General features: G+C 46.1%; 1 protein-coding gene across 1 annotated transcript in view; it reads right to left on the bottom strand.

Annotated features, from left to right (window-relative positions):
* Nucleotides 1-16,720, bottom strand: part of VPS8 (VPS8 subunit of CORVET complex) — a 2,052,516-nt gene that overhangs the window by 924,243 nt on the left and 1,111,553 nt on the right. Inside the window, exons 33-34 of the mRNA XM_078680452.1 lie at nucleotides 6,768-6,857; nucleotides 5,106-5,152 (exon numbers count right to left, since the gene is read on the bottom strand). Coding sequence (XP_078536578.1) covers nucleotides 5,106-5,152; nucleotides 6,768-6,857 — 137 coding nt within the window. The remainder of the gene's footprint in view (nucleotides 1-5,105; nucleotides 5,153-6,767; nucleotides 6,858-16,720) is intronic.

Here is a 16,720-nt window from a genome sequence, read left to right as displayed (position 1 = left end):
TAAAGTGAGGACATAACGAACTCACTAATCTAACGGAAACATGAACATTAATAGAAACGGGGTGTATAATAGAGAAAATCAAGAAAACATGTTAAAGGAAACAACTATATTCCATCCTGTCATTAAGTCCCTTTGGATGACAAGCATCCAATTTTTTTATCCATGTTATTTCACGTTGTAACAATCTTTTTCTATTGTCAATACCCTGTTTGACAGGGACAACCTCCAAAACCAGGAATCTAAGTTCACTGATGTTGTGTTTCTGGGTTGTAAAATGAGCAGCGAGAGGTGATTTCATAACCTTGTTCCTGATGGTACTCTTATGTTCAGTAAAGCGAACTTTCATTTTTCTTTCTGTCTGCCCCACGTATGGGAGACCACATGGACATTTTAGTAAATAAACCAGGTTTTTTGGAGTCACAAGTAGCGTTGGTGAACAATTTAATTTGTTTCCCAGATGAAGGGTGATTCAGTGTATTCCCCTGGATGACGTTGTTGCAGTGACTGCAGTTCAAACAAGGTTTAGTTCCTGTATATCTCATTCCTTTTTCCATTCCATACCCCGCTGTAGAATAGCCATTTAGGAACTGGATACTGAAGTTTTGGAGATATTGATGACTAAGTTTTTTTGCTCCTTGCCGATTGGGCGATCGTGGTCACAGTGTCTCTGGTGGCTTCTCCTCCTCCTGGTTCGACGGCTATAACTGGGTCTTTCTCTAAAAAATGACCCCCTGTTGTTGCTTGGTCTGTTTGCTTTGCTGAGTCTGTTGACCTTGAGGGTGGGATGTTCCTTTGTGGTCTTCTGTTCTTGTTCCGCCTCTTTGTGATGATCCATTTGATGTATAACTACCTTCATCAGATGAAGGGTTATTGTACAGTCTTTGCTGTCTTCGTTGGGCGTATACCTTCGCCCAGTTGTAGACCTCACCTAACTTATAGTCCACTGTATCACGTTTATATTTTTGTATTTTCCTGTCATTAATTTCTTTGGTGTATTTGTCCAATTGAATGTTTATATCATTTAGAGCTTTGTCAAGTTCGTCCTTGGTCTAATTGCTGTCCAAATGCTGGTGTAGTTGTTTGATTTATTTCTCTAAATCTTCAATCACTTGGGAAAGTTCTTCAACTATAAGAAGAATAAGGTCGAGGGAGCATTTATTGAGAATCGTGTACCAACGCTCGGTGCAAAGTGTGGGTTTCAACGCAATTCGTAGGCCTCTTGGGATTCGTTGGTCTTTGTGGTACCTTATTAAAGTTCCAGCATGTAAACGCTGGTTTATTACACGCTTCGATGTGTATAATAGTTGTTTCAACATGCTGGGTGTAGAAAAAGTACTGGTTGTGGAAGGGTCCACTTCCTGAATCAGTGAGTAAATTCGGCTAGTCTCTTTGGATGTGAATCCGAATGTGTCAGCACGATTCGCCGTGATTTCCGTGAGCACACACAGTCTACCATTCCTTGACGTACTAGTAATTTGCCAGAACAGGATTGAAACAGAACTATACACAAAACCGACGGACAGGAATAATTAATTACATTTTGACAGTTGTCACCCTTCATCATTGAAGAGACATTTACCTTACTCACAATTACTCAGGATAAGAAGAATTTGCTCTGAACCCAATACATACGTAAACAATGAACAAAAAATGTTAACAAGATTTAAAAACAGGAAATATCCTGACACAGTGCTAGCTTCAGCTAAAGAACGGGTAGATGCCACCAATCGCAATAATCTTCTATCTTCCAACACTAAACAAAAGTCAACCAACAGACCAGTATATGTTACAAAATTCTCCACTAAGAGCCAGCAAATCAAGAAGATCATCTTAAAAAATTGGCAAATGGTACAACATGAACCTGATTTCAACGGGATTTTTAACCAAGTACCACTTTTCGCATATCAGCGATCAAGGAATATCAAAAACCTACTGGAAACAACACCTAGAGAAAAAGGAACGAGATATACAGGAACTAAACCTTGTTTGAACTGCAGTCACTGCAACAACGTCATCCAGGGGAATACGCTGAATCACCCTTCATCTGGGAAACAAATTAAATTGTTCACCAACGCTACTTGTGACTCCAAAAACTTGGTTTATTTACTAAAATGTCTGTGCGGTCTCCCATACGTGGGGAAGACAGAAAGAAAAATGAAAGTTCGCTTGACTGAACATAAGAGTACCATCAGGAACAAGGTTATAAAATCACCTCTCGCTGCACATTTTACAACGCAGAAACACGACATCAGTCAACTTAGATTCCTGGTTTTGGAGGTTGCCCCTGTCAAACAGGGAATTGACAATAGAAAAAGATTGTTACAACGTGAAATAACATGGATAAAAAAATTGGATGCTTGTCATCCAAAGGGACTTAATGACAGGATGGAATATAGTTGTTTCCTTTAACATGTTTTCTTGCTTTTCTCTATTATACACCTCATTTCTATTAATGTTCATGTTTCCGTTATATAAGTGAGTTTGTTATGTCCTCACTTTGTCCTTTTTAGACTATCCTTTTTACACTCTCCCTTGACCCCATTTATTCTCTCTTGAACTTCCAGTATGTATTTGATTTTTTCGAACATTACATCTACCAGCCCAAATGATCCATTATATGGGCTTCACACAACGTGTTTGTGTGTACTCCATTGAGTAATGGCCGACTCCGTTTATTTTTTGATTTTTCTTTCCTCGGTCACAGTCGTCTACCACGCATTACCGTTTATGTCGGGTTTTCTTGGAAAGCACTTTCTATTTCACTGACAGCATAGTACTCCGTATCTAATTTAAGGTAACTTCACCTTTCTAAGATGGCCGACATGTATTTCAGTCCATCTTTGATTTTCATTAGTAAGATCCTTAATATCCTCAACGTGTGCGCGCAGTCCACACCTAGAGCTCGTAGATCGATTCTAAACGCTGAGAGATATACCCGCGACGAATTCACATGCGGTAAGACCAGAACCTCTTAACATCTTATAATGTGTATGTGCATACAATCACTGTCACTGTTAATCACCGAGTCACGGCGTTTTACTGTTTACAATCGAGCCACGGTGTGTACTTTCTTTGATACTTTCACCGGCACTATGGCACACACCGGTTGTTTGTTTTTTCTCACCATTCCGCATCACCATTTTTAATCTGATTCACGCCATGCACTCGTGAATAGTTTCAACTTCTAAATCTGGTTTCCACGGTGTCCCTAGACGTTAAAGAGCAACGCACCGCCGTGCACCCAATCACAACATTCTCCACGAGCACTACCATGTAATGACATCGACCACAGGAGCTTCGATAATCATTCACCGACACAGATACCTATAATAATTGCCACAGGCTAGATGACCAGACGACGTTTAATTTAGACCCCTTACCTCTTGTACTGCTGTGTGGGAGAGTAACCACACCTGATTTGACCGTAGTACTTTTTCTTCATTTCCTTGATTGTACGTAATCCCCTTGATGAAGGGCCAAGTCCCGAAATGCATAGGGATGTACACTTCACAATTTGATTCATAGTACGACGTAGAAACAATATTCATTTTGTGTGAAACAAGAATTCCAAAAGGAATTGATCCACATTGTGAGGCAACAATGTATGAATGAAAATAAAGATGAACTTTTGCATACACCAAAGATGAATGGATTTTAAGCGCATTATAGCCACTACATAAATGGAATACACTTATACATAGTGAGAGACAACGTCTCATAAGAAGTGCCATAAGGGCACAGTGTCATTCAGTTGACACTGCACTTTCGTTATTTCAAGTCCCAACTCCCCATGGTCAGAGGGGGTTTACCCATTGGCACCCAGAAGAGTTTTCCCGAACGACCTACAATTAACGCAGAAAGCCACACTGTAAAAGAGAAGGTGTGCCGCACACCACCCATTATTTTTTTAATAAGAATAATATCAGTGTACGAGCTTCTGGAAAGACCTGAAAACCGCTTTACATAAGAAAAGCCTTTAACCTTGTTATGGACATGTCTTCTCATTTCATTAGTGTTTGGGAAGTATTTAAGTCATAAGCATCGTTAGCTCGAGCGGATTGTTCTGGATCGTATGTTGTGGCCTGTGTAATTGCACACATCTTGGTGGTGTCGCTGTTTACTAAAATGATATGTTTATGTTATGTTATGTTAGTATGAATTTGTAGAGCGCACGTTCACCCCAGGGTTTCTTGGCGCTGTGTGCCGCTGGGGAACCCGTCCTGTCTTTCCCTGTGAGATGATCCCTATTGGGCATCCCCAAGGTGAAGCCAGGCATCCCCAGCAGCGAGGGGGCCGTTGTGGAGATTAAGCAAGCTATTGCCCAGAGTTGCAGCGTGGGACCCATGGTTAGAGAGGCACCGAGGCGAGATTTATCGAGCCCGCTGACATTGGTTCCATACCCTGCCGCGTCGGGAATTGAACCCTGGTCCCGGGCCAACCTCTGCTTCTGGGTCTGCCGCCTCTAACCGGTGAGCCACACTTCTCCACTTTCACCATTAAATTGTAGAAGAGACAACGTCTTTGTGCGTGTACACATTGCACACCCATTAAAATGCATTTGGATTCATCCTTCTGAAGAGCCAGGCACTGACACATAATAGCACTTCTCCACTCAACCCACAATATGTATGAAAGCCTATTTATATGTGTTTGTCACACCAGTCTATTACATACATTTCCCACGTACATCAAAACAATCGCTCTATGTGTCACTGAAGAGGACCCAATATGACCTGTTTTGTGATACACAAAACAAAATTTATATTTCATCACAGACTATTATGTAGGTTGAGAAAGAAAAACCTTATAATGCCTGTCAACTCAGAATATTTGAAGAAGGAAGGCAAGCAAAAATTGCGAAGGTTTAATGTACGGCACCATATTACCTTAGGCCACAGTATCAAAATGTACTGATCAATTATAGTGGAAAAACAGGGAAACAATTTTATGCAGACCACAAAATCTGAATGAGTTGGATATTAACTAGGAATTTCTATTCCATTACAACTTTTCTTTACACTCCTCCAACTTATAAACATTTACCATCTGATGTCAAAAATAGTCAAATTTACAAACACTGCTTCTTGAAAACAATATCAACATACCTCGGGTCGAGAAGGCTTCTCAAGAATTGAAAAAGGAGAAACAGGTCCTAGATAGAAATGAAATCCCAAAGTTAAGGCAGTTTTCTGATTATATTATAAAACAAAATCACTCAGTAATGGCAACAAAAAAGGGTGGCAATGGGCATGCAAGCATAAAAAGACGAAAATAGAATGCAGTAAACATTAACTTAAAATGCAAGGGCTAGCATGAGGCTAGAATAAGTAAACTACTTCTTTACATGGGGTTTCATCATTTACATCTGCCATCTAATGTCATGAGTATGTGTATCTGCCTTTCACTGATCCTGTAACCTAACCATCATCAAATGATTTGTGCTGTTATATTAAGGTTGGGACATCATGTTCAAAACATACAAAAATAACTCAGTCATCCAGTTGTTCATGTTCAACACATACAGGAATAAGCAAGTCACCCAGTTCTATGTGGCAAGTACAATTGAATTGCTCTTCTGCCGTTTTAACTTGTGGTAACCCCATTATTGCATTCTCAATTGCAGTACAGATACATTACAATGGGCCTTTCACCAAACACTGCACAAGTTAAAGAATCACAATTAACTCAACAGTAATGAGTGATGGTATTTATGGCACTTTAAATCAGCCTTGGAAATCTCGCCCCAAAAAAGATTGATATAGTCTGTGTTTGCACAATGAGTCCTTAACCACACCACTCTCAGCTCAAACCACAAAGAAATTCACAACACTATACACAAATATTCTTTTGATATTACTTCGCCACAACAATGCTGGTCAGAATTAATAAAATGCTGCTCTAAGATTCTGGAGGATGGATTCATTTTGAGGTAAAGGACATTATAATGTACCTTTTCCAACACTGGTAGAAATGAGTGGTCTTCATAAATCTTAATGGCCTCCGCCTTCAACCCCACACTTGTGTTAAAATAAAAAGCCCTGGAAATCCAATATTGAAGTAACCGGCTAAAACGTTTAACAGTGAACAGGGCTATTCTTTAGGAAAGCAGGACAAGAAGATTGCCCAACATCATCCATGGCACAGGCAACAGCAGTGTCGAGGGACCGCCTAGTTAGAAACAGTGCAAGCTTCTTTAACACAAAAAGAACAGGTCCAGCACCTGAGGCAATACTAGCTTACTCACAAACGGAACATGTTTTCAGGGACAGCAGAACTCCAAGCATGAAGCCAGGCACCTACTATGGGTACCTCCTGGCCTGGAGGTAGGTCTGGAGGACAGAAGTCTCCAAGGAGTGCTTTCGGTCTTCACAGCCTGAGGTACGCAATATTTTGCACAAGTGTACTGAACATTGTTTTTTTTGTGTGAAATTTGTGCCTTGTTAGAAGTTTTCAGAAGATAGATTTGCAAACCTTCCATTACATAGAATGGAAAAAACAGGTAGCAATACAGACAGCAAAACGTGTTGTTAAACACTTTCAATCAATAAAATATTAAATTAATTCACCTGTATGGAACAAACATTAGCTATCGGATTGAGCAAAAACAAAATCCCAGTAAAAAATAATGAGCTTAAGTAGTTTGCTGTTCAAGACTCGAGAAACAGGAGTGACACGTCATTCTAAAGTAGAATTACCAGTGTAGTGAAGAGAGGCAGTGAAGGAGAAGAGACACATCACATTCATTTATCAATACGTTAATAATGTACCTGTATCTTTGCAATTACTGTTTCAAGTTGTTCGCTGAAATGGATGGCAACCATGTCAGCAGCTTTACATGGGTTCAAAGATACAAGGTCCTAAAAGGACAACAAAGGTAAACATTTACTTGTTGTCTGTACTAAAGCAGACAGCAAAGCTGGGCACATTCTTTGCATACGTTTGTAATAAACTATTAGGTTGTCGCTGACTTTACATAAAATACTGTTTCTCAAGAATATTAAAAATCATTTTCAAAATGTGTAATTATTGTTACATTCATACAAATGAACTCAAACAATACCAGCAACTGCTGTTCTTAAGCACCAGTGTAATGCACAAGTTACTACTTGTGTAACGATATATCTGTAAGAGACATTAGGTAGTGACAGATTTCTTACCTTAGAATATCCCCAGGCGTCAGACTGGATCGGGAAAGTTTTGCTTAGCAGTACCCCTGTGCCTCAGTGGGTGGCGTCCTGCGGCTCCGAGTCCGTCACTGGCGTCGTCAGCTCCGAGATGACATCACGGAGGGTACTTATGCGCCACCTATGCGCGCTGACGTCAGTTCTGTACACGACTTTCCGTGCCAGGAACACAAGATACAAACCATTGGTGCATAAATCTAGGGCACTGAAAGGGATGACCTTAACCCTAGTTAGCAGTTCGCAGAACGAGGAGGATGGGTGGGGGTGGTAAGGAATCTATCACTAACTAATGTCTCTTACAGATATCGTTACACAAGTGCATCTGAAAGAGACACCTTAGTGATAGACTCCTTACCTTAGAATAGATACCCCAGCAATACCAACTCCGGTGGTGGGTCTGCGAACAAGATTACACCAGAAAGTCACGGAGCACAGAACGGCCACAGAAGCCGTCTCTCCGGACCGGACTGTCAAGGCAGTAGTGCTTTGTAAACGTGTGCAGCAAGGCCCACGTAGCTGCCTGACAAATATCCTGCAAGGGAACGCCGCGCCCCAAGGCAGTAGTGGCTGCAGTTGCCCTGGTTGAATGGGCACGCAGCCCCACAGGAAGCTCCTTGTTGGCCAAGGAGTAACAGGCTTTGATGCACAGAACCACCCACCAGGAGATGGTCCGTTTGTGCAGAGCCCGACCTTTTTTGGGACCTACGTAGCCAACACAGAGCTGATCATCCACCCGGAACTGTTGTGTACGCTGTAGATAGAAGGCGAGCCGCACATTTCGGGTCCAAAAGGTGGAGCCTCTCCTCCTCCCTAGAAGAATGCGGGGCGGAAAGAAGGTGGGCAAAGTGATGGTCTGCCCGATGTGGAAGGGCGGGACAACCTTTGGCAAGAAAGAAGGAAGGGTCCTTAGAACCACCTTGTCCGGATGAATTGAAAGGAAAGGAGGTTTGGAAGAAAGAGCCAGGAGCTCACTCACTGTTCTGATAGAGGTGATAGCTACCAGGAAAGCTGTCTTGAGAGTAAGAAGACGCAAAGGGCAGTTATGAAGGGCCTCAAAGGGAGCGCAAATCAGATATGTGAAGACAATGTTTAAGTCCCATTCAGGCTTGATGAACGGCACAGGAGGAAAAGAGTGTGTAATGCCTTTGAGGAAATGGTTAACAACCGGGGACTTAAATAGAGAAGGCTGATCAGGAAGCCGTAGAAAGGCAGAGCTGGCAGAAAGATAACCTTTGAGAGTACCCAGAGCAGAGCCCTGCTGGGCCAAGGACAAGAGAAACAGAAGAACCTCAGAAACAGGGGCAGAAAGGGGATCCACAGCCTTTGCTGTGCACCATGTCACAAATGTGTTCCATCATCAGGCGTACACTGTTTTAGTGGAGGGACGCCTGGCAGCTAGAATGACATTACAGACCTCGGCAGGAAGGTCAAAAGCCGCCAACTGTCGCCGCTCAATCTCCACGTATGGAGGTGGAGGCTGTACAGGTTTGGGTGGAGGAACGTCCCCTGCTGCTGCGACAGAAGATCCTCCAGAAGAGGCAGGCGGATCGGGGGGATCGATGCTCATACTGAGTAGCTCAGGATACCATACTCTACTCTTCGAGCCCAGTCCGGAGTCACAAGAATGACTTGGGCCCTGTCGCACCTGATCTTCTTCAGCACTCTGGGCAGAAGTGGTATAGGCAGAAAGGCGTACAACAGACCGAAGCTCCACTCGAGACGAAAAGCGTCTCCGAGCGAGTGCTGCCTTGGAAATTCCAACGCGTAGAACTGATGGCATTGGGTGTTCTCTTCGGTGGTGAATAGATCTAACCAGGGCTCTCCCCACTGCAGAAAGAGACCTTGCACCACGTCCAAGTTCAGATACCATTCGTGATCCATCATACACCGAAGGCTGAGTTCGTCCACCCTGGCAGGTGTCGAACCACCAAGGTAACGCCTTGATGTTCCAGCCATGTCCAGAGGTGCAGAGCCTCCTGACAAAGGGTCCAGGACCCACTCCGCCCTGCTTATTGCAATACCACATGGTGGTGGTGTTGTCTGTGAACACCTGCACTACACTTCCCCGGACAGAGGGAAGGAATGCCTTCAGCGCAAGTTGGATCGCCTGCAGCTCCAGAAGGTTGATATGGAGCCGGGACTCCGCCGGAGACCAGAGGCCTCTGATCTCCGCCTCTCCCAAGTGGCCTCCCCATCCCAGGAGGGATGCATCCATCACCACCGTGTGCTCCGGTTGGAGAAGGGAGAGGGATCTGCCATTGACCCAATTGCGATTCGTGAACAACCACTGTAATTGTCGTGCAGTGCCCTCCGAGATCTGAACGAGGTTGAACAGGTTGCCCTGATGTTGTGCCCACTGCAGAGCCTAATATGCCATCCGGCATGGGTCACCAGCAGGATGCAGGAGGCCATCAGGCCCAGAAGCCGGAGGGTCATCCTGACCGAAATCCAGGATAGAGGCTGAAAGAACCGAATCATAGCCTGAATATCCCAGACTCGTTGCTCGGGAGGATAAACCCGAAACAAACCCGAAACAAAGCCGAATCCAGAACCAGCTTCTGAGAGGGACTCGGTGCGACTTCGGCACGCTGATGGAGAACCCCAGCAAGTGCAGGAGGTCGTCCGTAGTCTGGAGGTGGTTGACGACTGCCTGGGGCGAGCCCGCCTTCAACAATCAGTCATCGAGGTAGGGGAAGACTGACACCCCGGACCTGCGCAGATGAGCTGCCACCACCGCCATCACTTTCGTGAACACCCGAGGGGCACTGGTAAGGCAAAAGGGGGGCACGGCAAACTGAAAATGCTCCTGGCCTACCGTGAACCGCAGGTAGCGCCGGTGAGCCGGCAGGACGGGGATGTGGTAATAAGCGTCCTGCAAGTCCAACGCCACCATCCAGTCCCCCAGGGTTGATAGCAGTCAGGACCTGAGCCAGAGTTAGCATTATGAACTTCTCCTTCCGGAGGAAGCGATTGACGTCCCGGAGGTCCAAGATGGGGCGCATGCCCCCCTTGTCCTTCTTGGGGACCAGAAAGTAGGGGAAATAACTACAACTCCCTACTTCCAGACTGGGAACGCACTCGATGCCCCCCTTGGCCAGGAAGGCTGTGACTTCCTTTTGGAGAAGACCCAAATGATCCCCTGACATGCGCAGGTACCGAGGTGGCATGGCTGGAGGGGAGGACTGAAAGGGAAGTGAGTAACCCTGGCAGATTATCTGCAGCACCCACTTGTCCGATGTAATTACGCGCCAGTGGGGGAGGTGTTGGCGGATCCTGCCACCCACTGGCGTGGGGTGCTCTCCGAAGCTCAGATTAGGAAGGTTTGGAGGCGGAAGCAGCGGGGGTGGAGGTGGACGGACCCGCGCGCTGGTTCCCCGACCCGTCCCTGCGGAAACCGCGACCACGGCCGCGCTGAGGCTGGTTCTGTACAGGATTGGTGGATGGGCGTGCCTGGGCTCCTCTACCTTAGCCACGAAAGGAACGAAAACCAGGAGTGGCCAGGTTCTTAGCAGAAAGACCCAAGGACTTGGCCGTAGCCGGCGAGTCCTTAAAGCGCTCCAGGGCAATGTCAGCCTTGTCGCTAAACAAGCGGGTGCCATCAAAGGGCATGTCCATGAGTGAGCTCTGGACATCAGGCGAGAACCCAGTCGAATGCAACCAGGCATGATGCCGCAATGCCACAGTCTTAGAAATTGCCCTGCCCAATGAGTCAGCGGTGTCCAACCCACACCGAATGTCGATCTTAGCCGCATCCTTACCCTCAGCAATCGCTTGAGAAAAGACAGCCTGCACCTCCTCAGGACACTGAGGCAACACCTGAGCAACAGCATCCCACACCGCATGGGAGTAGAGGCCCAACAAGCAGGCGGTGTTCACCGACCACAGCCCCAAGCTGGCAGAAGAGAACAACAGCTTCCCAAACTGGTCTAGTCTTTTAGAGTCCTTATCCGGCAGGGCCGTGGGAAAGGCACTCTGCAACGTCGAGGCCTGAATAACCAGGCTCTCAGGCGTAGGGTGAGTGGGTGAGTGGCCAAGAAGGCAGGGTCACTGGGCGTCGGTGGCGTCAGGCGACATATTTATCCACCGGGGCCCCCATGGCCGGCCTCGACCAAGTGCCCAAGAGGACCTCTGTAAGGGTCTCATTGAAAGAAAGCAACGGCTCTGACTAAGTAGACGCCGTCTGGAGTACCTCGGTGAGGAGGTTGGTCTTGAGGACCACTGTGGGGAGGTCAAGATTGAGGGCATCCACAGCCCATCCGGAGTACCAACATGTAGGAGGCACCTTCCTCCATGCAGGAACGAATGGCATCAGGAACAGCGCCGGCCGGGGCCAGACCGGCATCACCTCCCAATGCGGATCCCTAAAAAGGCAGTCCATAGCAGCAAGAAACTCTTGCACCTGTTAGGGAGTCGCCGACGGACCCGGGTATGACAGGTAGACCGCAGGACTCCCAGGCTCCAGGGGAGCCGCTGGGGCGGAGCCCCTGTCCCCCTCGTCCGCCTCCGAGGAGTCACGGGGGGACGTCGGAGAGCGAACACGCTTCTTCAACTTCTTTTTGTGGCGTTGCTTACTGGAATCCGAAGGCAAAGACTTGGAGCCCGAGGAGCGACGGCTCCAATCCCATGAGTGGTCCCGGGAACGGCCCCTAGACCCGGAGTGGCGGCGTGACAAATGCTGGACCTCCAGCAATTTCCTACGCCGTCCCGGGAGTCGTGCTCGGTCTCCAGGCAGTAGAGGCAAACATCCTGGGGGTCCGCCACCGACATAGTATGGCGACAGGCCCCACAAGACTTTAAGCCGGGCATCCCTGCGTGCACCAGGAGAACAACAGGGGGAGACAAAAAGTCTCAAAATAGCAGTAAAAAAGTGACTTAGGTGCGTGCTCAATCCAATCTGCGCTTACTGGCGTGTAAAAAGAAAGAACTGACGTCAGTGCACATGGGTGGCGCCTAAGTACCCTCCGTGACGTCATCTCGGCACTGACGACGCCAGTGACGGACGCGGAACCGCAAGATGCCACTTACTGATGTGCAGGGGTACTGCTAATCAAAATTTTGCGGAACCAGTCTGACGCCTGCGGATATTTTAAGGTAAGGAATCTATCACTAATGTGTCTCTTTCAGATAGTAAATGCATAGCACGTTTGTGGCACCACCATGGTTCCCTCACCAGAGTATCTCCATGTGTCGTAGCTAAATGGATTATAAGCAACATTCACAAGAGAAACATGTTAATTACCATAGGGCAATATTCTTTGATGGTTATGATTACTTAGGACAGTTACTTATTTGAACCCATTCCCAGACGCAATACTAGGCTGGTACGATTTTCAAAGTACTCACCTTCACTGGCGTCAGAGGTACTGTCCGTGGAGTGTCACTGATCCACTGCATGAAGAGTGCTGATCGCCGTATAAAGCACAGGTGCCAGAGATGATAAGTACATCAATCAATTTTGCACAACCCCAAATACATAAGCACATAAAAATACAGACCACAAAAATGAAACCATTGAGCACTATCATGTGGGGGCGGGGGGAAAAGCAAGGCATAAGTAATCTGCCGGAGTAACTATCCATTACGAACTCAAATGAGTTCGCGTTGGTTTGTGGGTCTTGTAGTGTGTGCTTCAGTTATGTGCCGCTGTCTGAGCTCATTTGAGTCGCCCATTGGAGGGCTCATATTTTTAAGTGGGAGGTGTGGCCTCTATGCCAAAATGACTGTCGCGCCGCTGAAGAGTGCAATGAGCACGAAAACGCGTCCTGCGTGAATCGACAGGCATGCTGTAAACTGGATCCGCTCGCCGATCCGGCTTTTACCTCATGAAGGTTACTGCAGTGGATGTCAAGAGTGCGTCTCCAACGGGTGGGAACCTTGGAGCTTTGATTTATACACGGCCTCCCAGCCGCGGGAGATGCACCACCCAGTAATTTGGGGCCACGGAGCTCCGAATCACGGAGTCTCAATGTGGAGGCATCCATGGAGGATTGACAAGCCAGATGTGCGAGTGGAGGCCCATTGGTGGGCTTGAAACAGCTCAGACAGCGGCACATAACTGAGGCACACACTATATGCTTCAGTTAATAGTGTGTGCTTCAGTTAAACAAGAACATGGATGTACCCAACATAAGAATTGATATATATAAATTCTGCCGTAAAGTAAAACTCAGGAAATATTTTGCTGAGAAAAAGTCTAAAAAACCTGTTAATACAACACGCATTGAGGAAGTATCCACCACAGCACAAAAGGATCTATCAGCGATAATAACACTGGCATCGATCAAAGAAACACCATCATCAAGTCAACTAGAGACCATAAGCTCTCTTCAAACTGACTTTGAATTTTGTAAACAATTAGGCACACCTACGAACATGGATGGAGAAAGTGGCCTGAAAAGTCAATCTAGATTCTGCCCACAACTCCCGCCTGGGAATAAAGTATATCTTTTTCATGAGGTAATGATAGAGGAAATAGCGAAAATCTCAGGAAAATCATCAAATCAAAGAAAACCTTATTACTGAGACGGCGCTTCTGGAGGTGTCTGAAGCCATCAAGGAGGCACTGGATTCGGGTGGCAAAGCCATGTTGGTAATGCTTGATTTGTCGGCGGCCTTCGACACCGTCCCCCACGAGAGTTTGCTCGTCAGACTTTATGAGATCGGTCTGAGGGGGACGGTGCTTAGCTGGTTTAGATCGTTTCTGGCTGGCCGTCGACAAACGGTCTGGGCCTCATCTAGTTCTGCCGAGATGCCGCCTTTGGGAGTCGGAGTCCCGCAGGGCTCTGTGCTGAGGCCGACTCTATTTAACATCTTTATGACCCCTCTGGCGGCATTGGCTGAGTCTTTTGGGGCCCAGATCGTATCCTATGCTGACGATACCCAGCTCCTCTTTACCTGCGGGAAAGGAGAGGATTTTGATGGAGAGAGTATCCGTGAGTGCCTTGGGGCTGTTTTTAAATGGTTCCAGCTGAACAGCCTCAGGTGCAACTCAGACAAATCTGAGGTACTCTTCTTCGGCTGCAAATCCGACCAGTTCGATCGTCTCAGTTGGCTAAGAACCTGGGGATCAAGATTGACAATGGTCTGACTATAAGATCTCAGATCCTTGCCCTTACGGGCGGGCACCTGCTTTGGCCTCCTCAGGATGCTTCGGAAGTTTCTTCCTTTGCTCTCTGAGGACCATAGGAGGACTACGGTACAGGCCTTAATTGGCTCAAGATTGGACTACTCCAACGTCCTATACCTCGGCCTGCCGGAGTATCTCTTACAACGGTTGCAGGTGGTCCAGAACACGGCCGCGCGAGCCATCTTTGGCCTTCATAGGCGAGCCAGAGTCTCCGGCCTTTTGCAGTCTCTCCATTGGCTGCCTATCCAGAAGCGGATAGTCTTCAAGGCCCTGACCCTGGCACACAAGGCTCTCCACGCCTCGGGGGCTAAATATCTTCAAAGTAGGCTTGCCTTTTACCATCCGGCACGGTCTCTGAGATCAGAATCGATGTTCCTTGCTGCGGTTCCTCGTGTGAAGAAGGCCCGCATTGGAGGCCGTTCTTTTAGGCTGCGGGCTCCACAGCTTTGGAACGCTTTACCTTTGGCACTACGTAGCACCTCAAATTTGCTGGCCTTCAGGAAGGGCCTTAAAACCTGGCTTTTTGCCCTTTAGATTCCCCTCTTTCATTCTGCTGACTCTGTCTTCCTTATCTTGGTGTTGTGTTTGTCTTTCTCAGGTTGTCAATAAAGCGCCGGGACACTCTTTCTGAGTAGCCGTACGCTATAAAAGACATAATTAACATAACATAACATAACAAAACAACAAAAAAATGATAAAAGTAATAAGAACAACCTATCGCCTCAGGAATATCAAGTAATATCAGAGTTAAAAAATGATTCCACAATCATAATAAAGTCATCTGATAAGGGTGGAAACATCGTTGTGCAGAACGTAACTGACTATATTGCGGAAGCAAACAGACAACTGGAGAACCGAGATCACTACTAGCTACTAAAGAGTAACCCATTGGAAAAATGGAAGGAGGAATATCACTCTTTATTGTTGGCATGGAAGGACAAAGGTCTGATTGACTTCGACGAATACTCCTATTTAAAGACGGACAACCCCATCACAGCCACAATCTATTTTCTACCTAAAGTACACAAAGCACTTGTGAAACCTCCAGGTAGACCGATTGTGAGTTCGATAGGATCATTACTCGAAACAACATCTAGATTCATCGATATATTACTAATGAACTATATAACCATACTACCATCATTCCTAAGGGTCACAATAGATTTTCTCAATAAAATCTCAGGAATCAAATGGAAAGCAAATTATCTAATGGCAAGTATAGATGTAACATCACTCTATATATCAATACGCCATGAGGATGGGATCAGGGCCATTGAAAAAGCTTTGGAAGTAAGATCCATCAGTTATTTGGAACATTCAGCAATGTTGATAGAAATGCTTACTTACTGTCTAACACACAATGCATTCTTGTTTCTGGGGAACTTGTACCTACAGAAACAAGGTACCGCAATAGGGACATCATTTGCGCCCACATATGCGAACCTCTTGATTGCCATGTGGGAGACCGGAGTGATTGAAGAAGAAAAAACGCACGAATCAAGAATTAAACTCTGGTGTCGTTTCATAGACGTCCTATTCATCATCTGGGATGGAAACAGCAACGATCTTCAAACATTCATTGACTCGCTGGAGAGAAATAATCTTAACCTCCAATTCACCTCATCAATTAGTGCAACCAACCTGATTTTCCTAGACGTTGAAGTTTTTGTGAAGGAAGGAACCCTGTGTACAAAAATTCACAGAAAGCCCACTTCTTGTAATAGCTTGCTTCACGCGAACAGTGGGCATCCAATAAAACTGAAATGGAGCATTCCATACGGACAAATGTTACGAGCAAAAAGGAATTGCTCAGAATTGGATGATCTAGAGAAGGAAATTGATGGGTTAAGAAAGAGATTCCAGGATATCCTGAAGAAGTGATCGCAATTGCACGGAAAAGGATGAATTTGAAAAGAAGAGCAGACCTCCTTTTGCCAGAAGATAGCGAGAAAGATGGAACGAGAAATGAAACTGATAACAAGAAGAACGTGACACGCTTGATTGTCAACTACAACAACCAGAGTGATGAACTCAAAAAGGCACTAAGAAGAAATTGGGAAATTTTACTTCTTTTTTTTGTTGTCACTTTTTATTATTTGAAACACAAAGAAACAAAACATCAAACAAACAAGCAAGGCAGTACAGTAATAATACAGCCATTAAGTCCGTGCTCAAGGAGGACGGGAGATACATGATAGCAGGAGAAAAAAGTCTTTGAATACAGATGAGGGGAGGGAGGCAGAGGCAGAATTGCATATGAACAGCACAATATACCACAGCTGGAAGGGATGTAGGTCAGGGCGACTGGGAAGGACTCGGGATAGCGGTGAGCGGGGGTGTACAAATATCTCCACGGTATGAGTTCCAAGGGTTTCAAATCTTCCCCCATTTTTTGGGCCTGCCTCTTGCG

Source organism: Lissotriton helveticus, chromosome 3_1 (genome assembly GCF_964261635.1).
Source record: "Lissotriton helveticus chromosome 3_1, aLisHel1.1, whole genome shotgun sequence".
Lineage (NCBI taxonomy): Eukaryota > Metazoa > Chordata > Amphibia > Caudata > Salamandridae > Lissotriton > Lissotriton helveticus.
This window is presented reverse-complemented; position numbering and strand designations above follow the sequence as displayed.